At 55.7% G+C, this 25,329-nt stretch overlaps 1 protein-coding gene across 1 annotated transcript; it reads left to right on the forward strand.

The window, feature by feature from the left end:
• Positions 1-2,301: 2,301 nt before the first annotated feature.
• Positions 2,302-25,267, forward strand: LOC126037213 (adenylate cyclase type 10-like). The gene is given in 26 exon segments (XM_049797478.1): positions 2,302-2,356; positions 7,292-7,407; positions 7,409-7,571; positions 7,879-7,983; positions 9,115-9,153; positions 9,792-9,935; positions 10,683-10,888; positions 11,326-11,419; positions 11,737-11,825; positions 12,407-12,598; positions 12,713-12,834; positions 13,463-13,539; positions 13,849-14,038; positions 14,951-15,003; positions 16,445-16,598; positions 17,317-17,509; positions 18,037-18,123; positions 18,584-18,867; positions 19,492-19,628; positions 20,525-20,641; positions 21,696-21,950; positions 22,637-22,975; positions 23,775-23,989; positions 24,372-24,479; positions 24,637-24,815; positions 25,090-25,267. Coding segments are annotated over 26 exon segments (3,891 nt in total).
• The last annotated feature ends 62 nt before the right edge of the window (positions 25,268-25,329 follow it).

A 25,329-nucleotide genomic window follows, 5' to 3' on the forward strand; every position in this document is an offset into this window, starting at 1 on the left:
CCCTTTCAGCCATCCCCTCACATTGCGGTCACCATCGACACCTGCAGTGGCGTTCTCGTTGCGACTCTTCACAGAAAGGTTACGGCCCGTGCAGCGCAACAACATTGGCTGACTGCCATGGCGTGGTTAGGTTGCCCACGCACTATCAAAACAGATAATGGGTCCTGTTTTACCGCAGCTTCTACCCAACAGTGGGCAGATCGTTGGGGAATCCGACTGCTTCACGGTATTCCCTATAACAGTCAGGGACAGGCCATTGTAGAACGCGCACATCGCACATTAAAAGCCAAGCTTGATGTTCTTAGGGAGGGGGAGCAGGTACCCCAAGAGACAGACCCTCTTGACCACGAAAATCATCAGCAACAAAATCCCAAATGCCGACGTTCTGCTCGTGAGACCCCTGTGCACCGTAATGCACGGTTGTTGGCTTTAGCACTATTTGCACTCAATCAGTTTGCCCATGGTACAGAGTCACAGAGTCCAATGCAGAAGCATTGGCAACAGGCGATAAGGGGAGTAGGGCCACCAGTATTGGTCCGTGACCCAGAAACAGGAAAGTGGGAAGGAGGGTGGCGCTTGGTGACACAGGGAAGAGGGTATGCTGCAGTACAATCATCAGAGCACCCAGACTCACGTGTGCGCTGGGTGCCATCACGGTGGTTGAAACCAGACCTCAGTCAATGACGATTTGTTGTGAGTTATTTTGCAGGATGCCGTTCAGAAGATCATCTGAGTACCTGCACTGTGGTCGTTGTGACCTTTGGGTGCTTACCAAGTATGACCGCTGTGGACAACAACTCTGGAGGCGCACCAGCCGAACATCAAAATGGTGTGACCGATGTTTTGAACACCGCAGATCCACTTTACAGCAACCGCTGTGTGTACCCCATAAGCGGGGGACTATGATATGCTTTTAGACAAAGCCAATCAATTACAGGAGGCAGGTGACAGTGGCTTGACAATCTCCTCTCGTCGACCTGGCAATGGCTCCTGTCTTTGATTGACTGAAAAACGTTGACCCTATTTGGAATCCTTTTGGTGGTGGTTATTATGGTTTGTTGTGGGATACCAGCACTGACTGTTTGCGTGCGGAAACTCTTTATACAGAGTGCGGGTACCCACCAGTACACGAATTACTATGAGGTGGTGGGATCACTTATACCTGTAACGCCAGTTTGTACCGTCGGTCATCCGCCATAGTGAGGGGGGAATTGTAGGGATTGGCGCTCGGAAGATCTCGCGATGTACGGAAAGAGAAGGGTTAAGGGAGGCGGGATGACCGACAGACAGTATATAAGGGCGTGACGCAGTTGAATAAACGCCATTTGCAGCATCCTCATATTGGTGTCAGTGCTCTGTGGCCCAGGGTATGGTGGACCCTGTGCCGAGTCCCACGGGGTGATCAGACGAATGTCTACACCATTATCATCACTAGTTTCTTCTTTTCTGTTCTATTAAACCGTTCTTATCTCAACCCACGAGTTTTACTTCTTTTCCCGATTTTCTCCCCCATCCCACTGGATGTGGGGGGGAGTGAGTGAGCGGCTGTGTGGTTCTTAGTTGCTGGCAGGGGTTAAACCACAACACTGTGAAAAAGAAACTTGCAGGTCAAAGGAAGCTTATCCCAACAGCTGCAAGGATAGGTAGCAGCATTGTTAGGTGGTGACTTCTAAAGCTTATAAATTACCCTTAAGTGTGTAAGTTCTCCTCCTTTCCCAGTGTGTTGAAAATGTGGAGTTCTTAAAGATTGCTTGGAATAATTTCTTCTCCCCTGTGTTTAGTGTGCCTCTAGGAATTGGTTTTCCACACCTATACTCTTCTTCCCCATTTGGGGGAGTCTGGTACTGCTTATAGAACCAGTTAGGCTAAATGGATCTTCAGGGTGTGTCTGAGAAGACTGGGAGTGGAGCGGGTGCTAGCATGGAGGAGCGTAACGAGATGAGGAGATACCCAGTTTGTCATTCCACATACTTGCAGAGGTTTGACTCCATACAACATGCTTCCTTCTGTTAAATGTTAAGCTAATTGTGTCCTGTGTGTTTTTAGCTTGGCTAGGATGGGCCTTTATGTATTTCTGGGGAGGTTCGGTGAAGAAAAAAACGATTTCCTGGTTCAGGTGCTATAAAATACCTGCATGCATTACTGCATTTAGTAAGCTAAATTATGGTAAGCAAGTTGCAGTAGGCCGCTATCAACAATGTACAGTACTACAAAGGAAAAGAGGGAGGGAGGGAGACAAACTAGTTATTTAGCCAGTAGGCAAGTAGACCTGTGAAGCAATGTGGAGTGTGCTGTGGTCTGATGTGCCTGGAGGCTTTTGGCAGCCATCCCAGCTCGGTTCTGGTTCTGGCTGTGTGTTCTTCAGACATTCCCTTCCTCTTTGCCGCCTTTGCGGCAGGGTGAGTAGGAGTGCCTCTTTGTGAAGACAGCGATCCCGCTGAGTAGATCTGTCATTTAAAATGGACACCTTTACTCCCGGAGTACAAGTCTCCTGTCACTCAGAAAGAGCTTGTTATATGTAGAGGTAGCATGGGATTCTTTCTTCCTTACAGCCTTGGCTAGCCTGTCATTTGTTTGTCTGTCCCAAGGGCTACAGTCATCAATTAAAGCTGTTGAGGATATGGCTAATGAGGCCTGCCCAGTGGCTTGCCACAACGGGTGATGAAAATCTCAGGAGAAAGAATTGTTGGGTCCTGCTGGCGCCCAGGCAAGTGCACTGGTCTTCCAAGATGATGTGACATCCTCGTAAGAAGTTGTTTGGGTGTTTTTTTTTCATTTTGGAGTGTTGCAAGTTATGCTCTTGGCTTTCTCATTCTGCTCTGATCTTGTAGATACTTGGTCCTTCTTTTGTCCTTCTCATTTGTACCTTTATGGAAAGCCCTTATAGAGGCCAGTGATTTCTGAGCAGTGGGCTGCGTTCCTTAGCGCGGTGGCTGTTTGCAAGCTGTCTGCTCCCACGGGCTGGTTGCTGTCGACCTCCTTGCCACGCAAGGGAAACGGAGCAGATGGGAGCCCTTGCTCTCTTGGTCTTACTGGATGTGTGTTTGGCAAGCGCAAACAGATGATGACGACTGCTTCGTTGAGAAGAAACAAGAGTACCTCTTGGATTTACTTGGCTAAACTCTCATCCGTTATTAAACAAAGAAAATGCTTCTGGAGAGTGGAAGCAATAAAATTGCTTGTTTAACCACCTTAAAACCACAATGAAGCCAAAACCCCCAAACTGTTCACTTTCATCTGCTTTTCCGAGGTTTTTCTCTAAGTGATTTAATCAAAAAAATAATCAGATGCAGCGTGCAGCAAGGTAGAACTTCCCTTGCTAATCCAACAGGTTATTAGCATTTAAGAAAAATGCATGCTTGAGAGTGGTTTTGCTGTGTTCTCACATACTCTCTTTGAGCAGGCAACAGGCAACCCTTTCTATTTATTTCTGTGCTGAATAGAAGGTTTGAACCCAAACCTTTTGGTCAGAATGCCTTGAAGTTGGGAGTGTGAGGGCTAGTCAGTATCTTCTCTTCCAACCTGCCCTGAGGTGAAGCTGTACTCTTCCCAGGTAAAGCCATTACGTAAAGTAGATGAATACCTTTGATGTTTGCCTATATGCTGGAATTACAAAATGTCTGTGTTGAAGTGAAATGCCTGTTCTGGGGCGGGATGTGGGGGGGGAAGCGGCAAAGTACCGTGGCACATGCTTCTAAGGCAAACTAGAATGCAATATAGTAGATAAAATGCTGACCTGCATTGTAGAAAGAGGTAGTAACTTGATCCTAATGATCTCCAAGTTAAACCTCGACATAAGAAGGGGCTCTTTGTGGTTGTGCTTCTGCAGGTTCTGATGATTCGGACTGAAACTAGCAGATGATGTTAAGACAGGGTATGAGATCTGTAATCTCCTTGGCAGCTGATTGATCAGCTGTCCTCTTAGTTTGGACATTTGGCCAGCAACTTTGGCAGTATGAATCAGAAGTTTATATCTCTCACAGTTTGTTTTTTTGACTGTGAAGAGTTTTGGTGGGTTTTTTTCTGAAGGGAAATGTTGGCTGCCTCTCTTTCTGTTAGTACTGCATGGATCTTGCTTGAATTTTGTTAGGAGCTGCCATTCTCTTGTTAAACTAAATTCTTTACTCTTTCCTCACATTTTGCATCAGGAGGCAAGATGTGCCTGCATGTTCTCAGGTTATCCTTCAATGTGTGGGTGTTTTTCTGTCTCTTTTCAGCCCTTCATATTGCACTGAAACAATCATTAAGAGCTGAGAATGCATTACGGTAGAAAAAGTTGAGGCCCTGTTCCTGCAAAGTGCCATGTACAAGATCACTTAACTCCAGTGGGGTCCTGAGCTGTCTCAAAGCAAAACTAGGATTTTGAATTATTCTAGTTCGATATTAAAAAATATTATTAATGCATATTCAAGTATTATTCACCACATTTTTAGTAGCTTGTGGTAAAATGCATTTTCTGTATTTGGGGATATTTTGTAATGAATCTGTGTGTAAGATTGGCTTATTGCGCACCGGGTACCGACCCCCGCTTGTGGCACAACACATCTGCAAGTACAGTACTGACCCAGATATGAAACATCGAGGGTGCCAGTTAATCCCAGGTGCCACATACGCTGCACCTTCTTCCATCGCCTCCTCTCCATGAATTGTTTTCCAGTCTCTCCCACCTCATCCCAGCTCAGATACCTGCACCCTGGCTCAGGGCTGGCCACCCTCGGGGCAGCAGCAGGAGCTGCTCTGGGGCAGCTTTGGGCATCTCTGAAGCTGAGGCGTGGCTGCCCTTTTGCTTCTGCAGATGCAGTTATCTGCTACCCGCTTCATGATCAAAACCGTTCCTTCGTCGTGGCACGTGGTCTGGACAGGTGCCACGTCCCTGTTAGTCTGGGAGGACTTCAGGGAAACAAGGAAGTTGCAGCATGCACCCAGGTAGCAGGACAGTGGAAAGGAGCCCTGACAAGGTTTTTCTGCTGTTTCAGAGCTGAACTCAGACATTTCTGTGCATCCCAGCACCAAAGTCTGCTTTTTTTCCTCCCAGCTGCACAGCTTTTTGCCAGCAAAAGGGAGTCGGCCCGAGCTGGTCTGTGGGATAACTTGGCTCCTTCCATTTTGCGTTGCGTGCCTACACTTTTCCCTTCTTCCACCAATGTCTTCCTTTCAACCCCCTTCCCCCCAAGTTCCATCCTCTTTCAAAGGTGATTCTGATTTCAGTTTGTAGACAGATCACGGAGCAGGTAGACACAGGATGTAAGGATGAACTGGTCCATACCTTCAGAGCTGTAGGCTGAGCTGTTTTACCTTTACAGGCTAGACAGATATGGGCTATGGGTAGAGTTTCTGTTTGCTCATTAGTACTCCTTTTGGGGCCCTGTGACAGTAAGTTTGTCTGCCGGCAGATCCGCAGCAGTTAAAACTGACACTGAAAGAGTTTCAGTGATGGATGCTGTTCTGTGTGTTTCATTTTGGGTACCCGTTTCATTGAGCTAGAATTGCTCCTTTGCAGTTAGGTGACGGGGATCTTCTTGCACTGGTCTTTTCTTTCTGGAGCGCATCCTGATATCCTTTGTCATCCAGAGCTTTCCCCTCTGCTGCCAAGAAGAGTGATGGTCGTGATGAGGACTACATCCTGTGAGTAACGATTTTTTCAAGTCTGATTATGAAGGTGCCAAGCGTCGTTTTGAGGGTCCAAAGGCTTCATTTCAGGCCCAAAGCCTCATTTTTAGCTTCCAACGCCTCTTTCTTAGGGACGAAATCCTCCTTCTCATGGACCATAGGCTCATTTTTAGGATTCGGTCTGCAGTTTTGAGGGCCCAAAGCCTCATTTTGAGCATCCAGAGACCCATTTTTAGGGTGCAAAGCCTTAGGTTTTGGTACCAAAGCATCATGTGAGGGCCCCAAACCTAATTTCAGGGTTCAGAGCCTCATTTTCATTTCTAAAGCACCATTTCTAGGGCCCAAAGCCCCACTCTTAAGGCCTTGACCCTCCTTCAGAGAGTCCAAACCCGCCTTTCACAGCTCTAAGCCTCAAATGTAGTGCCCAAAGCCCTGTATTTGGCATCAGAGCTTCATTTCGGGGGGCCATAGAAGAACCAATAGGTTCACCTTGTTGTCAGGGTCCAAAGCGTATTCGTAGCATCTCCCCCGTTCTTTGCAGTGACAAAGGCTGCTTTTGAGGGCTGAAATCCTCATTTGGAGGGTCCAAACCTGTCTTTCATTACCCACGGCCTTTTTTGAAGAAGCCACAGTTTCATTTTTAGGATCCTGTGATGGTGTTTATGTCACTGCCGATAGGGCAGGCCCAGGAACCTGGCTTGTGCAGATGCTTGTGATGTCACTTGTGGCCCAGTTCCTCTGCCGGAGAGGGCAGAGGCTGAGCGGCCTCAGGAGAAACAGGCGAGAGATGGGCCGGGGGCAGCTGGGGCAAGGGAGGGAGCAGGGGCAGGACCAGGGGCAGGACCAGGGGTGCTACGTGCACAGGAACAGCTATCTCATTTTTATAGAGCAGCATCATGCTTAGGATCCAGCCAGTTGCTTTGAGGCTCCAAGCTGCATCCTGAGTTTCCAAGCCCTCATTTTTATGCTCCAAACCCCTCTTTTAGGGCCCAAAGCTTCTGTTTTAGAGTCCAAAACTTCAATTCTAGGCTCGGAAACCTCCTTTTTATGGTCCAAAGCCTCATTTTTAGGGTCCAAGCCTCATTCATCAGTTCCAAGCCCCACTCTTCAGGTGCAAAGACTCTTTTTGAGGGCCCAGAGCATCATTCTGAAGGCTCACAGTCTGATTTGGAAGGGCCAGAGCCTCCGCTGTAGAGGCCCAAGCCTTATTTACAGTGTGCAAAGGCTCATTTTCAGGCCCCAACCCTCAGTTTTTAGCTTCCAAAGTCTCCTTTTTAGGATCCAGTCTGCAGTCTGGAGGGTTCAAATGCTCATTTGGAGGGCCCAAAGCCTCATTTTAGGGGCCAAGCTCCTCGTTTAGGGTGTGAAGCCTCATTTGGAGCCTCCAAAGACCCATTCTTAGGGTGCAAGGCCTTAGTTAGGTAGCTGCAAATTCAGCGACGGGTCGCTGCACGAGCCTCCCTTCGGCACTGTCCTCCAAGAAGTGGGGTGGCGCTGGCTGCCTCCGAGTCATTGGCTCAGCGTCAAGGAGGGAGACTGGGTCACGGCAGCAGCTGCTCAGCAGGCGATGACATACAGACGATGTCGCTGTTAGCTGATTGTGTTGCTTGAGGACAGATGATGGGTAAGCGATGACCTACGGAGGAGGTCACTGCCAGGTGATTGTGACCACCACCGTGAGGGCAGAGGGCCAGTCCCGCACAGAGGCCCCGGGCTCACTGTGCAACTCGCACTGTGTGGTGAGGTCCTCGTCCTCCCAGCTGGGCACGGCCATCTTCTCCTGAGGTACCCCGTGTGCCACAGGGCGCTGATGATGGCTTCTGCCTGGGAGAGGAACCGTTACCACTCACAGCTGGAGAAAGCAGCAGCTTTTCTCCCCAGTCTCATTGCTGAGGACTGCCTCAAGATTATCAGTCCCGTTCAGGCTGTCCAAGGAGTGCTGCTCTTTGCGGATATTTCAGGTGGGGTGAGCAGGGAGGAGCAACCACGGACACGAGCCTTTTTGGGACACGCTAGGCCCTTTGGAGCCCTGCCCTGGCTCCCCAGACAGAGGAGAGAGCCATCTTGTCACTGCTGAGGTGTTCTGCTGGGATGCCCAAAGAGAGGGGGACGGGTTATGTTGGGCGGTCACCCACTGCCACCACCAGCACTGAGCCAGCACGTGGGAAGGTGTGACCTACAGGTTGTCGGGCCGGGCAGCATGGAACTGGCTGCCAGGTCCTTCGTCCCACGTGGGCATTTCCTGACTTCTGGGTGTCCCTGTTACAGGTTTCACTGCTTTGACAGAGAAGTTCATCCAGAGGGCCGGCCCAGACAGAGGCACTGATGAGCTGGCGCAAACCCTCAATTCCTGCCTGTGTGACATTTTGGAGGGTAAGAGCCGTGCTGCGGGACTGTCTGGCATCGGGCCGTGAGGCTGCTCATGGAGGGTGGGGGTAGACATGCTGGGCAGCCTGGTCCTGCCTCCTTGCAAGGGCTGGGGCTTTCTGTGGCCTGCAGGAACAGCAAGAGCAGCCAGGGCCTCCTGGTGAGTCAAGACGGCCGCAGGTCCCTTCTGCTCCCCGCTGTGGCTGAGCAGGCACCCGCTTTCTCAGCAGCTTCCTCTGTGCTTCTGGCATGAACACCCGGCTCAGTGATGCATTAGTGCCCAGAGCAGGCTGGGGGCATCCAGCAAGTGCCAGCGCACAAGTGACCCGAGGATGCTGGCGCTGATATATATATGCGTGTCTGTGTGTGTCTGTGACACCCTCACGGGCGCCTTTTCACCCGGGACTTCTTGACCCTTCTAAGCTGACCGTGAGCACATTTGTGGCCACCTCTTTGGCAGCCCCTGCAGAGCAAAGCAAGAGAGTCCTCAAAGATGGTGAAGGGTCTGGAGCATCTCTGCTATGAGGAAAGGCTGAGAGAGCTGGGACTGTTTAGCCTAGAGAAGAGGAGGCTTGGGGGGTGATGTTAGTAATGTGTCTAAAACCCGAAGGGAGGGTGCAACGAGGACAGAGCCAGGCTCTTTCCAGTGCTGCCCAGTGTCAGGAGCAGAGGCCACGCCCCAGGCACGTACTGACCCACAGGACGTTCCCTCTGTACGTCAAGAAAGGCTTTTTGACTGTGAGGGTGGCCGAGCGCTGGCACAGGTTGCCCAGGCAGCTTGTGGAGTCTCCCTCCTTGGAGCTATTAAAAAACGATGTAGCCACCGTCCTGGGCAGCTGGCTCTGTGCAGCCCTGCTTGAGCAGCAGGGTTGGACCAGATGGACCCCAGAGGTCCCTTCCAGCCTCCACCTTTCTGAGATCTGGTGGCAGCTCGCAGGCCTGTCTCCGTGCCTGCTGTGCACGTAGCAGGGCTGTGGCCCCTGTGAGCCCGGGAGGCAGGCCAGAGCGGTGCTTTCCTGGGCTGTGGCCCACGGTGCACCCTCACCTGGGTGCTCCTCTCGGGGTAGAGGGGCTTGCTCTGTGGCTTCTGGAAGAAGGTGTCCCCATGACTCTTCCTTTCCTTCTCTCTGTCCGCAGAGGTGCTGACTTTTGGAGGAGACATCTTTAAGTTTGCTGGTATGTACTTAGGACGACGATGCCCACGTGTGCTGACCTGCAGCATTTAACTGTTGTGGCGGCCATTTGCTGTGCTCTCCTTCTCAAGAGGCTCTGTGCAGCACCTTGAGCCAGCTTCCTGGCCACTCACGCACCCCCCCTTCTCCAGGCTTCTCTTTCTCCCTGGGCCTGCCTGCCTCCGGTTTGGCTTTGGCAAGGGCTGTGGCCTCCCTCATTCTGCCCCTGCTGGCAGGACCCTGGGCTGGGGGTGGGGGGGCAAGGAAGCACTGAGAGGAGGAGACCCCCGAGAAAGCGCAGCCAAAGGTGTGTGTCGGGGTGGTGGTGAGGGGCGGGGAGGCCCTGGTGATGGCGGAGCTCGGGCTGCCAGGCTGCGAGGGGAGGAGGAGACCCTGGTGTGCTGCAGCTGCAGAGGAGCGCTCGGGGCAGGGGGTGCCAGCGCTGCCGGCTGTCGGCCGCTGTGGCTGGCCCGGGAGAGGAGAGGTGTGCCGGTGCCCAGGGTTTGGCCCTCCAGGACGATGCCCTCCCACAGGCCCATCTTCCTCAGCGCGTCGGCCGGTTTCTGCTGTCCCTGCCACTGAGCGCAGGTCGGGGAGAGTCAGGTCTCAGCAGAGCCTTTCCCTTTCCCTCACTTTCCCCAGGGGATGCTGTGCTGGTGCTGTGGAGAGCACCACCCCGGGAGCTGGCTAAGACCATCAGCCTGGTGCTGCAATGTAGCCGGCAGATCCAGAGGAAGTATGGGAATCGTGACACGCACGTGGGTCAGAAGATCCAGCTGAAGATAGGTACGGGCGCTGTGGCACGGGGTGCTTCTCGCTGGCAGGGAATGGGGGGATCCGTCCTGGGGCTAGTGCCAAAGGAAAGCACCTCCTGCGAGCATTTAAGGGGCCAGCTGTAGTCTGGGCGGGGATGGGAGACCAGGCCGGCTGGGTTTGCGTGCATTTGCAGATGCAGAGGAAGCTTAAAGGCAAAGCGGGCGTCAGATCAAGTATTAGGGTCCTCGACTGTCTGATTTAGCACAAATGTCTGTGGGAGGTAGTTATCTTTCCATTTTTTTCAGGTGGGGGCAGCTTTGCATCCTTTGCCCTGCTGGATTCTCCCCTGCCTCTCACAAAGAGCAAAGGGGAGCTGCTTTGCACATGGCTCTGGGAAGGGCTTTGGCAGGCTGTCGTGTGTGTTGTCAAGCAGACAGCTACAACCTGCCTGCACGTTAGTAGAGCAGGCAGTGGTCAAGCCCGCCTGGTTTGCTGGGCTTCTGGGCAGGCTGCTGGGCTTGTGGGCAGGCTGCTGGGCTTCTGGGCAGGCTGCTGGCTAAGACACCCGGCACTCTCAACACACTGTCTATTTCTAGACACCCGTTTCAGGGACCTGTGTCAGTATGCCCCTGAGTAGGATGGAGGATGCCTCGTCTTCCATAACGCCAGTCTCCCCACTGGGCTTCAGATTAGGTTCTGAACAGCTGAGATGCTGGGGGCTGTAGAGCTCAAAATCTTCCCTGTGTCAGTGCCGCTTCTCCCTCTCTCTCTCACCAGGGATCTCTGCAGGGCCCATGGACCTCCTGGTAGTCGGAGACAGGAGGCGGCAGTACTTCTTGATCTGTGGCGAGGCCCTGGATGAAGTTTGTGAGGCCGAAGAGCTTGCGAATGCAGGTGAAATAATCCTCTCAGCCACCTCCTGGGAGCTGTGTGAGCAGCAGCGGCTCAGGACCAGGCGCCTTACAGGCAAAAGCGCTGTGAAGGTAGGTGGGTGGCATGGCCTGTAGAGCCATTTTGAGGACCCAGACCTGGACGTGAAGGAGGGAGGTGTCAGAAGGCTGAGGAGCTGGGTGTGGAGAGAGTTGGAGCTGTGGAAGTGGGTGGGCAGCTGAAGCTCTTGTCCTTCCCTCTCAGGGGTAACGGTGGTCTGGGCTTGCTTGGTTTGAGGGGTCGGGAGGCACTGGGAGGGTTTTGGCCCCACCAGCAATGTCCTCTGTGGGTCATGGCGCTGTTGTTGACAGCTGGGCGATGCTTGGGTGATGCCTGCCCAGCTCCGGTGCTTCTGAGGAAGCACTGCTGTCCCATCCAGCCAGGTGGGCTTGTTCTCCCCTTTTCTGGGCAGTGACGGTGGAGGGCAGGCTTTGTCCCCTGGGACTCCTGGGGAGGCCGGTGGCAGTGCCTTCACGCCGTGTGTCTCCAGGTTACAGGCATGGATCCGATGTCTTGGTCAGAACGCCAAGACGCTTTACGCAAGCTTGTACGACACCCAAGGAGCCAGCGCTTGGAAGGGGAAGGTGAGTGCCAACTTCACCTTGTTCGTGGCTTGCCTGGAAAGGTGGGGCCTGGCTGCTTCAGGGGCCAGAGAGGAACCACCTGCGCCCTCTTCCTCCTTTCGGCTAGCACTCATGCTTTTGGCCCTCGCGTGCATCAGCTGGGGCAGTGGCTGCTGCTGCCTTCTCCCTCCAGGGGACAGCACTGCCGTGAGCATCTGGAGGTGGCAACATGAGCAAACACAGAAGACTCTTTCTCCCCCGTTTCCCGTGCCAGCCTCTGCTTTCCAACACCTCGTAGTCTTGTCCTCCCTGCGACCACCTGCTCTTTCTCTCCTCAGGTGCCATGAGACCTGCTCTTCTCCTGCCCGGTGGCGCTAATGCGTACGACATGCTTAGCAAGTACATGTCAGGAGCTGCTCTCGGGAAGGTACGTCCAGGCCACCGCTGCTGGGGTGCAGGCCACCACTGCATTTTTGGAGGGCAGAGGAAGTGGTGCATTGCAGAGATGGAGTTCTCACGAGAACAGACAAAGAGAAGAAAACGCACCCTGAGAAGACAACGCGGGGAAACTGAGCCAGGGGGCACTGGTGCTGCACCATTGCGTGTGTTGTCCTCAGAGAGATACGGGTGGTGGGAGGCAGACTTCTGTCTGCCTGTCTTTTCTGTGGGTATGGCTCTGGGTGCGCTGCGGTCGTGGCGGAGGGATAAAGGAGAGGTTGCACTGAAGTCCCCAGAGCATCCCTGCGGGTCGCCCCTCATGTCCATAGCCGTCCCAGGATGGGGTGGTACCGGAGCACCTTTCTCTCCTTTGTCATTTGCGTTAATGATTCGGTATCTGCCTGCCACAGGCTGGGCAGCCTGCCCGCCATTTGCACGGAGAGGAGGATTTAGCCCTTCCTCGGGGAGTACCTGCTATTGCCAGTATGCCTGCTCTCCCTCGGTATCTGGTATGGGGAGTAAGCCCCCGGGAGAGCAGGCGGGTGAAGCCATCATGCTCTTGTCTTCCAGCTTGATGACAGAGTGCCGCTGGACCTCTTCTCTGAGCTACGGCCAGTCACCAGCCTCTTCGTCCAACTGCAGTTGACTGCAGGAATCAGCACAGTGGACATCCGCACCCTCATCCACGATGCCAGCAGGATGATGCTAGAAATCCTCTGTCCTCACAAAGGCAAAATCAACAAAATCGTCCTGTTTGACAAAGTGAGTGTGTGGGAGCGATCGCTTCCCCCCACCCTGAGGGGGTGGGCGGTGAGCAAGAGGGAGAGGCTCCCTCTTAGGCATTGTAGCAAGATGTGCTGCATCCGTCCTTGGCAGGGCTGCATGTTCCTCTGTGTGTTTGGCCTCAGTGGAGAAAAGCTGCCCTATGAGAGCATTCACGCCTTGCAGAGTGCTATTCAGATCTTCAATTCCTGCTCCACGATGCTCATGGAAATAGAGTGAGTGTGTGGTGGGGGTGCATGCTGCCTGGGATAGCGCAAGGGGCCTTCCCAGAAAGAGACGTGTCTTCTAGCTTGCTCTGCCTTGTCCCTGGCAGGAAGGAGGCAGTGCCCTGAGAGGTGGCAGGCAAGCCCCGGACTTAGCCCTCGGCAGCCAGGCAGAGTCCCACCAAGCACACCCTGCTAGCCACCGTGCTGGAACGAGCCCTTGCAAGGGCAAGAGGCTCCTTGGTGCCAGAGGCAGGCCCTTCTGGGCGACTGGCCCATGAACAGGGATGGGGTCCAGCCACCTGATCTCCGGTTGCTGCCATCGCAGGCAGTGACATCGTGGGTGCCTTCTTCCCTCCCTCTTTGCTCATGAGAGGGCTGTGGCCGCCTGCAGGTTGCAGCTCAGGGAATGTGGCCTCAGGGGAAGTGTCCAAAACATCCCACATGCGCTCTACCCCCGTCCTTTGTCCCTTGCAACGTGGGTATGTTGCGCCCCTGAGCTCTCCACGTCCCCGGGACCCGCGCTGGCAGGACAGGATGGCAGGCTAGCGCCGAGGGGAGATGCGGGAAGGGATGAATCTGGGCGGGCAGGACTGCGCCTGGGGCGCTGCTGAAGCTGCACTGTTTCCCTGTGTGCCAGGGCAGTGTCTGTTGCAGTTACCAGTGGGACGGTGTTCTGCGGAGTCACCGGCCACCCTCTGAGGCATGAATACACAGGTAGGAGGCATGTGTCTGAGGCGCGGGAGGCTGGCGTGGGCCTGCTTAAGCATAGCACTCTGGGAGAGGAAGGCAGGCTGGGAGCGGGCTTTCCCAGCAGCCGGTCAGGAGCGGCCCGGGCAGTGCGGGTCCTGGCCCGTGGCAGGAGAATGGGCTCTGTGGCCGTTTGTTCCCCTGGGTTCTGCTGATCCCGCTGTGGGATTGGCCTGTGCTGGAGGTGAGGCAGCCATTGGCCTGGAAGGGCGCCACGGGGCTGGTCGCACGGGTACGTCAACGCACGCTCTCGCACGCTCTCTCTCTCTCTGGCAGTCATTGGCCAGAAGGTGAATTTGGCAGCCCGGATGATGGTGCACTACCCTGGGCTGGTGTCCTGTGATGCAGTGACCTACGCCTCCTCTCGGCTGCCCCCTTACTACTTCAAGGAGCTGCCGGAGAAAAAGATGAAAGGCCTCAGTCATCCTGGCACTGTCTATCAATATGTGGGGATCACCGAGAAGAGGTGAGTGACCTCCGAGAGGGCTGGACGAGGGGATTGTGGCATCAAGGGTGCAGCCTTGGCCAGCAAAGAGGAATTAGGCAGAGAGAGACCAAGCTGGTCTCCCTTGCCTGTGGCTGAGACGGTCAGAAGCCCTGGTGCGGGAGGCTTTTTGCCTCTCTCCCCTGCTGTCTCCTGCTGCTAAGAGAGCGGGAGTGAAGCCACAGGGTTGGGGAAGGTTTGTCTGTCTTGGCAGACACAACCTGGCCTTGCAGGCTCTGTCCAAATGGCTTTCAGCTGTGCTTGCTCCACCACATGCCCTGGTAATGCTGACCCAAGGAGGTTTTTGGGACAAGCCGCTTCCGAGCAGGAAGCTTTGGGCCAGCCTGGTTCCCATGGGGAAATGTGGACCATGGGGACACCCTTCCTCATGTCTTCCTGCTGAAACCTCAGCTTTTCCTCTGGGCCAGGATTTGACCTTCGCTTTGGATGACGGTTTGAATGTTAACATTGCCATCTCTTGGAAACTACAGGAGGAGCTGAGCCAAAGGTGCTAGGTGCTTGGCATCCCAGCCCGTTCAGTGACACAAGTCCTCCTTTCCAAGACACTTGTTTCCCTTGGCCAGCGTGTGCTAGCCAACAGCACACCCTGGCTCCTTTCACATGTCTCCGGTGTCTCTCTTGGTTTGGCCTCTGGTGGTGGACTCTTGATACATTCTCCTGTCCTGCCATGGCTGTTGGGCTTCTTTATGCTTGAAGCTGTCCTCGCGTGCAGCTTGAACGTTGGGTGGGGGTGCATACAGGGGAAACATGCTGCTCGAAAGGCAAGCAGGTGCACGAGGAGCACATCCTGCCCCTCCATGCCAGGTTGCTTCTCTGTGTCCCCTGGCTTCTCACCAACTAATTGACTTGTGTTTTCTTTTCCCCTGCTTCTAGCATATTTGGCATGGGTCTTGCCAAGAAGAGGTCAGAGTACACCCCCTTACTGGGTAGGTGGAGAATGCCTTGCTCTTCTGAAGCCCAGTTTCTTCCCCTTGGTAACTTTTAGTGCCACGCTGGGGCGGGAGAAGCTTTTGCCAGGGATGGTGTTGCTGCAGAGGCCCTAAGGAAGTGCGGCCTCTCTCGGCCCCTACTTGGTTGACCTCTTTGGGGTGGAAAGCAGGGTGAGGCGCCTGGTGCTGCCTTGCCGTGCTCCAGACCTGGTACGAAGGTACCTTTCAGCTACGGAGCTGCTCACGCCTGGGGGCTAAACTGATCCCGGTCTTTGGGATCAGGAAAGCGATTGCCTTCTGCCAGTCTGAGGGAGAGTTCCGGTGGTGGATTCTCCCCCTTGTACTCCTCAGAGATCCTTTCTTGGCAGCACCTGGGCGTAGACATGGCAATGTCAGGACCCACGGGGTGCCTTTAATCCCTCGGTGTCTTGCTGGAGGTTTTGGGCCCTGTTACGGGTTAACCCCGGGAGGCAGCTCAGCCCCACGGAGCCACTCGCTCCCCCCAGCGGGATGGGGAAGAGAATCGGAAGGCTAAAAGTGAGAACAGTGCTGGGCTGAGATACGCACAGCTTAATAGGTAGAGCAAAAGCTGCGCAAGCATGCAAGGCCAAATCAGGCATTCGTTCCCTGCTTCCCATGGGCAGGCAGGTGTCTAGCCATTTCCAGGAAAGCGGGGCTGCATCATGCGTAACGGTGACTTGGGAAGACAAACGCCGTAACTCCAAACATCCCCCCTTCCTCCCTCTTTCCCCCAGCTCTTCTTGCCAAGCACCGCATCATATGGTATGGAATAGGCCTTTGGGCAGTTGGGGTCAGCTGTCGTGGCTGTGCCCCCTCCCAGCTTCTTGTGTGCCCCCAGCCTGCTCGCTGGCGGGGCGGCGTCAGAAATGGTAAAGGCCTTGACGCTGTGCAAGCACTCGCTCTTCAGCAATAACCAAAACATCGTTGTGTTATCAACGCCCATGTCTGGTCACAAATCCAAACCATAGCACCGTAGGAGCTATCGCTGAAGAAAATTCACTCTAGCCCAGCCAAAAGACACTGAGGATGCTGCCTCAGCTCCCAGGAAGTGCCCTGTGGCTCATGCTACAGCGAGGAGATGCTGCAGCGACTCGCATCATCTCTTCCACTCTTGTGCTGGATCACTGCGGGGAGTTGCATGGGGCCGGCTGAACCTCTGTGTCTGTGGGAGGGCAGAGGGTGGCGGGACGGGGAAGAAGGCATGGAAGCTGCACTGTGGGGCAGGCAGGCCCGCTGCCGCTCTGAGGAAGGCAGAGGTAAAAAAGCTGGGATGAGTGGGCAGGAAGGAGGCCTGGCTGCAGGCAGGCTGGTGGAAGTGGTGGCGGGACAGGGAACTGCGGTGGAGGGTGCCAGCCAAAGCGGCATCTCTCTGCTTTTCAGCACACCCAGCAGCTGGTTTTCTTGTTTGTCTTCACAGGTCGGGAGAAGGAGATTGACCTCTTTGGCAGCTGCTTGAAAGCCTATGAGGACTTAGGACAAAGGCACATCCTGGCATTTGAGGGCACGATGGGCTCCGGAAAGAGCCACTTACTTACCGAACTGGCCTATTTAGGCCAGGCTGCTGGCCACAGGTACAGGTTTTTGACCTCTAGCTTTGGGATGCTGCCCCTGCCCATCACCTGGCAGCCATAGAACAGTCCGTCCCCTCTGCCGGTGCGCCTGGCCCTTGGACTGCAGCCTCCCGAGAAGGCCTCCTGGAGACGCTCCCTAGGAGCACCTGCATGCTCTGCTCCCGCCTCTACACCTCTGGGGAGTTGGAGGTGGCTTCTTGAGCCATGGCCTTTCCTCCTTCACCTCTGGGCCAGGCACAGATAGAAGGAAAGAGCCCGAGCCCAATGTTTTTGATCTGACTCCAGACGCAACAGACAGCAGGGTGGCCTGTCTCGGAAGCCCTGCTTGCCCTCTGCTCCTTCCCAGAAGGAGCACTGGGGCAGAAAAGCCTTCCTGTGGTCTGGGAGTCAGGCTGCTAAGGTCTGGAGCCCAAAGGCAAACCCACCACTTGCTCCATCCTTGCCCCTTAGCCCCGTGAGTTCCTCTGCAGGGGGGACGTAGCGAGACCTGGGCCGGCGCTGTGGAGACACAAGAGTCTGGAGCCGGCTCTCCCAGGGGCTTGGCAGCAACTGCCCCTCTGTGCCCTTTCTCGTATGAGGAGTGAAAAGCTTGGCCTCCTCTGGGAAGCACTTTGAGACGAGTGGCTGACGAGCACCCCCCCGAGGGCATCTGCACCCCTTTTGTCTTGGAAGGCTTGGGCTGTTGGGGATCTCAGTCCCCTTTGCTTTTGCACGGCAGGGTAGTTGCCATGGAACTGCTAGAGGTCAACGTGAGGCAGTCCTTCTCTGCCATCCGTACGCTGATGGCCAGGGCCCTGGGCCTCCAGGACAGTGAACCGTGCGGTGCCAGGCAGTGCACGCTGCAGACAAAGCTCCGAGGGACAATTGAAGAGAGCAGCTTTTGTCTCCTCAATGACATTTTCCTTGTCGAGGTGAGAGCAAGAGGCCTCTCTGGCCCTGGAGAAGGCCTTCTCATGAGCTTTTCTGGGTCTGATGTTGCGTGGGCGCGCTGCTGGGAGTGCCTGAGCTCGGGGGTGGGAATCATGGGGGTGGTAGCACAGGTTTCCCATTCCTGGGCCCTGGGGGGCTCCCTTTCCAGGGTGAGTTCATGTCCTGCGCTGCATCTGGCGGTGCCTGGTGCCTTGTTCAGCACCTTGGAAGTGGCATTGGAGAGAGGCTGGTGCTGGGCGAGTGGTCTGCTCCAGCCAGCCCAAGCTTCCTACAGGCAGAGAACCAGCTCTTCAGCCCACCCCCAAGCCCCAGCTCTGCCAGCGACCCTCAGCAGAGGGCCTCTGCTTTGGGCTCCAGGTGCAGCCCCCACTGTGGCTCCTTGCACCTGTGCTGGGGAGAGGTAAGGTGCTGAGGCCAGCAGAGGCAGTTTGCTCTGCGGTCTTGCTTGCTGGGTTCATGTGCCTAGCCCCGGAGCGATGCTTCTGCCTGACTCTGCTTTTCTGGCCAGTTTCCCGTTTCGGACAAGGTTCGCGAGATGCGTGGAATTGAAAGAAAAAAGGAGTTGCGCTCGACTTGGGCAAAAGTGCTGGAGAAGGTGAGCCTTTCTCCTTCCTTCCTTCCTTCCTTCCTCCTGGGTCAGAGAAGGAAAACAAGCCTGCTGGCTGCAGGCTCTGCACCACAGCAGTGTGAGTGGCTGGGAGGACCACACGCCCGGGCCATCGCCCTTCAGGGCCTGAGAAACCCCCCACCCCCACATCCACCCTCCTCCACGCAGCCCCACAAACACACCCCATAACTTTCCTCCCGTCAAGTGTACCCTGGACAAGGAGCAATGGCTTCTGCATTCCCTTGCCCAAGCTGCCTCCTTCTGCAGGTCAGGTGGTGTTAGGTGTGACCTTAAAATCTCAAAGAAATTGAGTCAGTAAGCTGCTGAGCAGGGAAGCAGCTGGGGAGAGACTTCAGAGCATCCTCTCGAGACAGAGGCTCAGTCTCCTCCCCTGCAAGACACTTGGGATTCCACTGGATTGTCCTCAGAACATCCTGCTTTTTTTCAGACCATTGGAGGAGAATTTGGCATTTTTGTCATCGACAATGCCCATTTCATCGACCCTGCCTCCTGGAGTATCATGTCACCCGTGCTCCGAAATGTCTCCTGCTTCATGGTCATGAGCTTGGCGCCGGGCTACGCAAGGACAGAGGGCTTTTGCAAAGCTGCAGCAGACACCACAATGCCCCAGAAAATCACCTATCTTCATCTGGATGAGCTGAAACCTTCAGCTGTGGTGCAGGAGGTCTGCCAGAACCTTAGAGTGGACAGCATCTCCAGGGATCTAGCGAGGTAAGTTGGAGGCAGGGGAGCTCCTCCTGAAGGCTTGAACCTATGCAGACCACAGACGGGAATCAGCCCCCCCGGAAAGGGAGCGCAGGGCCACTAGAAGCATCACCGACTCTAGCGAGTACTCTAGGAGGTGGGTTGCTTGTTATGCCTCATCCTGGCAGGCGTGAGCTGAGAGTGGGCCACTGCCGAGACACGGAGCGTGGGAAGTGTCAGCCCTTCGTGGCTGCACAGAGAGGAAGGGAGGAAGAGTCCCGAGCCCAAGTGTGGCTGGGCTGTGAAAAGGCCTTGGTCTAGGTGGCCAGGCTGTGGGGGAGATTCCCTGGGACAGAGGCCTGCCCTGCTGCCAGAGAGGATCTAGGCTCCTGAGGAGAGGAAAGACAGGGCTCGCTGCTCTGTGCTTTGGCCGTTGGCCGCAATTCTTTTCCCATGGACTTCAGCGAAGGCCGGAGGTTCGGGGGGGGCCAAAAGCCCAAACCAGCAGAGGACTGTCCCATTCAAAGGCGAGGTGCAGCTGTGACAAAGATGCTGGCTACCCTGTATTGCCCAAGTGACTCGCCGCCCACCTGAACCGTGTTTCACTTTACTCCTCTTGTGGTGGTCACTGCCGCGTCTGTTCCTGTCCAGGTTCCTGATCCAAAGAAGCTCGGGGATCCCGTATTACTGCAAGGAGCTGCTGGGCTGCCTTCTTTGCAACAACATGCTCTTGTTCCGCACCCGGAGGCGGGGTGAAAAAGCAGAGGACAACTGGGAGAGCCTGATCAGTAAGCACCTTTGCTGCTGACTAGCGAGTTGCTGCGGCGCATTCTCCGCAGCACAGTCTTGCCCCATCATTCCCCCGTTGATCTGGGCAGAGTCAGATCTTGCAGCAGTGCAGAACGTGGTCTGGCGGATGCGTGGGCTCCTGCGTGCCTTGCTGTTGGGACAGCCAAAGCAGGGGCTAGCGAGTTGTGGTGGCTTGGAGGGGCCTAAATTCTTTGGGGGGGGCGGGGGAGGGGGGGAGGCTGGAGTTCTAAAACACAGGGGAAACAGTTCCAGAGCACATGCGGTTTTGGTGTTTCTTAGGCATTCTAATGGGCACGTAATTTACCCTAGCCCAACGCCAGCTCACTTGAGAACAAACCCCAGCTTGAGGCGAGGGACGGGCCTGGGAAACTTGAATTCAAACCCATAAATCCCCACAAGGGTGCTGGTAACGGAAGAAAACGGTGGCAATGCCACCGAGAGGGCCATGCCAGCCAGAGTGCTGTGGCCTTGGGAACAGCCAGGGCTGACGTTGCATTTTGCATGATCACTGGCAATTTCCCTGGCTGTGGAGGTAGCCCTGTGGAAGGCAACAATGCTGCTGCTTTCTGTCGCGGGGCGTTCAGTTGCCCCCTAGGCACTCCAGAAGCTTTGACTGAGGGGCTGTCTGGGAAAGCTGGTCTGAAGGCAGAACACCTGTCTGTTCTGGGAGGGCTATGCAAAGAAATGCTCGCAGTGGGAACCTGTTTTGCTGTGCTTAATGACCACGTTCAGCGCGTGCAGGTCTATGCGCTTGCACTGGACCATGTGAAGTGGGACTTGTCCCATCTCAGGTGAATTTTGAAACGATTGCAAGCCGCAAGTTACTTTGCAAATTGCCTTATTCGTGTTCTCTTGCTCCACCCAGCTTCTGCAGTTGAGGCTTCACCCCTCACAGCGACCTCGAGCTCCAGCGCAGGGAATGATGGCACGGTCTGCTTCATCAGACCAGACGTGAACCCGGAGAACACGGTGCTGCCCACCACCTTGAAAGGTGAGGGACCGAGAGCCGCTCTGCCGGCTCGCGGCTGTGCTGGGGCCCCTTCGCGGGGCATTGGCTAGAGGGAGGCCGGGCATTTGTGTGCTGCAGAGTCACCCTCTCAGCTTGGGGGCTCTGCTGGGAAGGTGGCTCCAGTGCGACCAGAAACAGGCCTGGGGTTGCGGGCAGCCATTTTCCCCTCCTGGGTGTGAACCAGCTGTGAGCCTGCTGGCTGCTTTCCAGCAGCAGGCAGGAGAGAAAAGGCTATTGGTGCAACACTAGAATGGCTCCCTTTTCTCACAGAAGCAAATCCTTTGCTGGGAAAAGTCTTTGACTTGCCGCTGACTCAGCTGTGATGCGACTTTGCCCTCGCTATTCTCTTTTTAAGCTCCCCAGCTAACGGCGCTCTCAAGGCACTTAATCCAAACCAAATCCATTGTTTTTTTCTGTGGATTGGCACGGAAATCCCCCCATACCAGGGGAGCTGGATGGGGGAGCTGTCAACGACTGTCCCTCCTCTCTAGCCATAGCCATTTGTATGAACCTTGAAGAAACGTCATGCTAAAGCATTCCTGCTATTACGTTGTTCTGTCCCATCCCCTCGCCCCCTCCCCCCTCCCCCCCCCCCCAAAAAAAAAAAAAGAAAACCAAACAAAAGGCATAGTATTGTCTGGCCAAGTTAAGAGAGCCATTGTGGGGAGCTCTGAGTCCACCTCTGCGGTGGGGAAGGTTCTGTGTTTTCTGTGTGCGCTGTTGGGCAAAACCCTACTCCAGATCTGGTAGGGCGCATCACGGACGCATGTACCTGCTGGATCCTGCCCTCCTCACCCCAGGTGGGCGAGTGTTTGTTTGAGCGTCTCGCTCTTTCCCAGGCCTTGTGGCCTGCGATTCCAACAGGTGCGGAGCCATTTTGAAGACGCCTGCCCTGGGTTGCAATTGCCCAGCAGGTGCAGTGCCGAGGAGAAGAGGCCAAAGTCCACCCCATTTCATGTGTTGAGACTTTCCAGCCTCTCCGGCCTCAGCATGGGGAACAGGCAAGAGAGAAAGAGGTGTTGCTTCTTTTTGACAGAGATTGCGCTGGCCCAGCTGGACCGGATAAAGCCACTGAAGCAGACGGTTTTGAAGTCTGCAGCTGTCATCGGGCCAGTGTTTACCACCCAGCTGCTGTCACACATATTTCCTCATGGCATCAGGCACAAGATGAATTGGTTGTTGGACGTGCTGGTGAGCGACAACATCCTTAAGTGGCTGAAAACCACAGAGGTGCCAGAAGATGTCCGAGATCCTGCCAAGGGGCCAGGCAGCTCTCGGCAGGCAGAGAGTGGTAAGTGGTAGCAGTGAAGAGGCCAAGGGAGCTCCCAGCTGTGTCCTGGTGGGGCTCGCCAGGGCATGGGGCACTTCCCCCCTCCGCCCCAGTAATGGCTGGGTGGAGCTCAGGCAGGCATGGCGGTTCGGGATGGCTTGTTCAAAGATCTTGCAAGTCAATCTCAAAGAACGCTAGCTTTGCGCTCCCACCAGCTGTCCCAAGTGCCTCTGCTCCTCTGCCTTCAAGTGCTGCTTGTAGCGCAGGCACGGGAGGGCATGTGCCATCACCGATATCCTCTCCCAGCTGCCTGCGGCATCCGGATCAAAGATGCCCTCCAAAGTGCCCCAGGGCCTTTGAGAGGCTTTTATTCAGCTTTGATTCCCCTGTGGTGCAGCAGGGGAAGCTCAGGAGGCTGGGGACTGCCTTGCCAGGAGCGGAGAGAAAGCACTGGCCGGGGCTTGCTTTGGCTGGCGGCAACATCCCCAGCTCCTGTCTGGAGCACAGCTGAGCACTGTGTCCCCAGGGCTGTGCTAGCATCAGCAAGGCAAGGCGGGCCCTTTTGCCTCGTCCTGCAAGGCTCGGTGTGCAGCAGCGCTGGTTTGCTGCTAAGGATGCTCACCAAGGCATGACTTTCATGCCCCGGCTGGGATGGCCCTGAGCCCTGGCCCCAGCTCAGGCTGATGCAAAGGCCCTTTGCCCTGCAGGTGTGGAGAGACCCTCTCTGAGCAAGAAGACCACGGAGCGGCAGTCTGGCGTGCTGGTCTTCTGTGTCCCACTGCTGCGGGAGGCTGCCTACGAGCTGTGGCCCGAGAGACAGCGGGTCGCCTTGCACCGCAAGTGCGCCGCCTTCCTGGAGCGGCACGCGCACAAATGCAAGAGCTGCAGCCAAGGGGACTTTGTTGCCTTCCACCGCTTCACTGTCACCAGCAGCCAGGAGGGAGGGAGCAGTCAGGGCCCTGCTGAGCAGGGCGACCCTCACAGCTGGGAGGCCTTGGTGCTCGCAGGAGAACAGCTGAAGAGGGACAGGACTCACGCCCCTGAGGGTATGCTGTGCACCATGCTTCACAGCCTGGGCCCTCCAGGACCCCAGGGGGGCTGTGCTGGGGATGGGGTGGGAGGACATCTGCTAGGGACGAGCCCAGGAGGTGAGGATGGCCACTGCAGACTTTCCGCAGTGTGTCGTGGCCCTTGCAAGGATCCTTGTGATCCCCAGCCCGCTGGGAGAGGGAGAGTAGTTCTTCCCCTGGGGTATGTGAGGAGGTGTCTAACCCCCTGTTTTCTTTCCTGATGCTGCAGGTGCTCTGCAGCAGCAGCAGGCTTTCCTGGAGGAGGATTTTGGGTGAGCAGACACGGTTTTGACGATTTTGGAAGGCAGTGAGCTCAGGGTGTCCAGAGGAGACAAAGGAAGCGCCGCCATTTGGCTGCCAGTTGTGACTGCAGCTTAGGGAAGAGGCTTTCTGTGGGGTGGGAGGTGGGAGGAGATGGCCATGGAGATGAGGGAGTGCTTGAGGAAGCCTGTGGGCTCAGAGCGATCATCACACTACACTGGAGCAGCCCTTGCTTTCCAGTTCCTACAGAGTAGCACTGCAAAATCTGCAGGGGAAAACCTGCCCCGGGGACTCGGGTGGTTTGCCTGTGGGAAGGGGTGACAGAAAGCCCAGCTTGTCTTTCTCCCTACCTACAAAGCACCTGTACGGGTCATACGTGCCCATGGCCTCGTGCTCCGCTTTGAAAAAGGGCTTTTGATGCCATCTCTGTGGGGAGAAAGAGCAGTACGGGTGATGCCTGTGTATTCTTTGCTCTCTTCTTCTCCTGGGAACCGTCCTCTGACTAGTGTGGCAGGACGGTTTCTGGCAAAGAGTGAACAGACAGCTGAGCTGCCCAGCAAGACCGACAGAAAGCACAGCGGTACATGCTCATGTGAATGCAAAGCCATCGTGGAATCGGTGCTTGTGCCTTTGGCTCGCCACTACATGGCGATGGGCGATGCTGCCAGAGCCTTCTACTACCTTCTGGAGTCTGCGGCTGCCTACCTGCATGTCTCCAACAGCTACATGGTGAGTTGCCCTGCTTGCCAGCACGCACTGTGCCCAGAGGCCTGCCTGCCTGCCTGGCCGTTGCACTCGGGCATGCCTTTGCGGGACCTTGGAAGGGAAATGCTGGGGTCAGACCCTGACTTTTTCCTCTGGTTTGCCTCTTCTGCGGCAAGAGACACAAGGCACTGTGCCCTTAGCGCAAGGGGCATTAGCAGGGAGGCAGTCTGAAGGATCACTGGTGCCTGTCTGTGCCCTGAGACAGTGTGACTGTGTTTGGGCGGGCGTCACCAGGGGGAGAAACAGGCCCTCTTAAGACAGATGCCAGAGGCAATGATGAGGGAGGACAAGGCTGGCCATGGGCTCTGCACCCACGCTCACCCGCTCTCTGTGTGCTTGCGCAAAGGCCCTCATGAAGCTGAACGAAGCGGAGGTCCTGAGGAACTCGCTAGAGAAGAAAGCAGATGTGATAGCCTGCTTTGAAGAGGCCACCTTCTTCAGCCTCAAAGGGGAGGTAAGAGACGGGCAGGTCTGGAGGGATCTCCCGGGGGACGGAGCTGGATGCCTTCCGCGGTTGCAGGGGATATCCCTGGCATCTCCAGCCACTTGGAGATTCCTGCAGTCTCCTGGGCAACTAGTCCATATCAGGATGTTTCCCTTTTCCTCTGCAGGTCTGCTGGCATATGGGGCACGTGAAGCTGGCAAAGAAAATGCTCAGGGAGGCTTTGAGCCTGCTCGGAAGACAATTCCCCCGGACCTCCATTGGAGCCTTTGCCAAGTCTCAGGTGGAAAAGTTGCCGTGTGCCTCTTCTGTTGGCAGAAGAGTATCCTCCCTTCCGCAGGAGGCCCGGTAAGAAGCAGAACTGAGAAGCCAGGGGAGGAAGAGCCCATTTCCCACCTGGTCCCAGGCATCCCGGCCCAACCTGCCTAGGCTTGAGGCCACCCTGAACCTGACACATAGGCCTTAGCAGGACTGAGGCAGTAAGGAGCCACGTGCGGGTAGACCAGGGGACGGCAGAGCCCCACACTCCCTCCCTCCTTGCGCCCTGCTTTCCCCCGGCCCTGTCCCATTTAGCACTGCACAGCTAGAGCCTCTGGGCCAAGCAGTTTCTCTCGTGTGGCAGGAGGAAGAGGCTAGCCTGGCTGCTGCGGCAGAGCTGCTGTCTTTGCTTACTGGAGCACCTCTTCAGCCTGGAGGGCACTTCCAGTGGACGGACGTTCTCCCGCCTGGCAGCGCGCATGAAGGCCAACACGGACAGGGCAGTGGACTCCTATCGGGCAGCAGACTCCTGCCACAGATAGACTTACACCAGAAGGGTGGCAACGAAGTTACCTCATTAAACAGCTCCGTCATTATGACCTTT

Source organism: Accipiter gentilis, unplaced genomic scaffold (genome assembly GCF_929443795.1).
Source record: "Accipiter gentilis unplaced genomic scaffold, bAccGen1.1, whole genome shotgun sequence".
NCBI classification, from domain to species: domain Eukaryota; kingdom Metazoa; phylum Chordata; class Aves; order Accipitriformes; family Accipitridae; genus Astur; species Astur gentilis.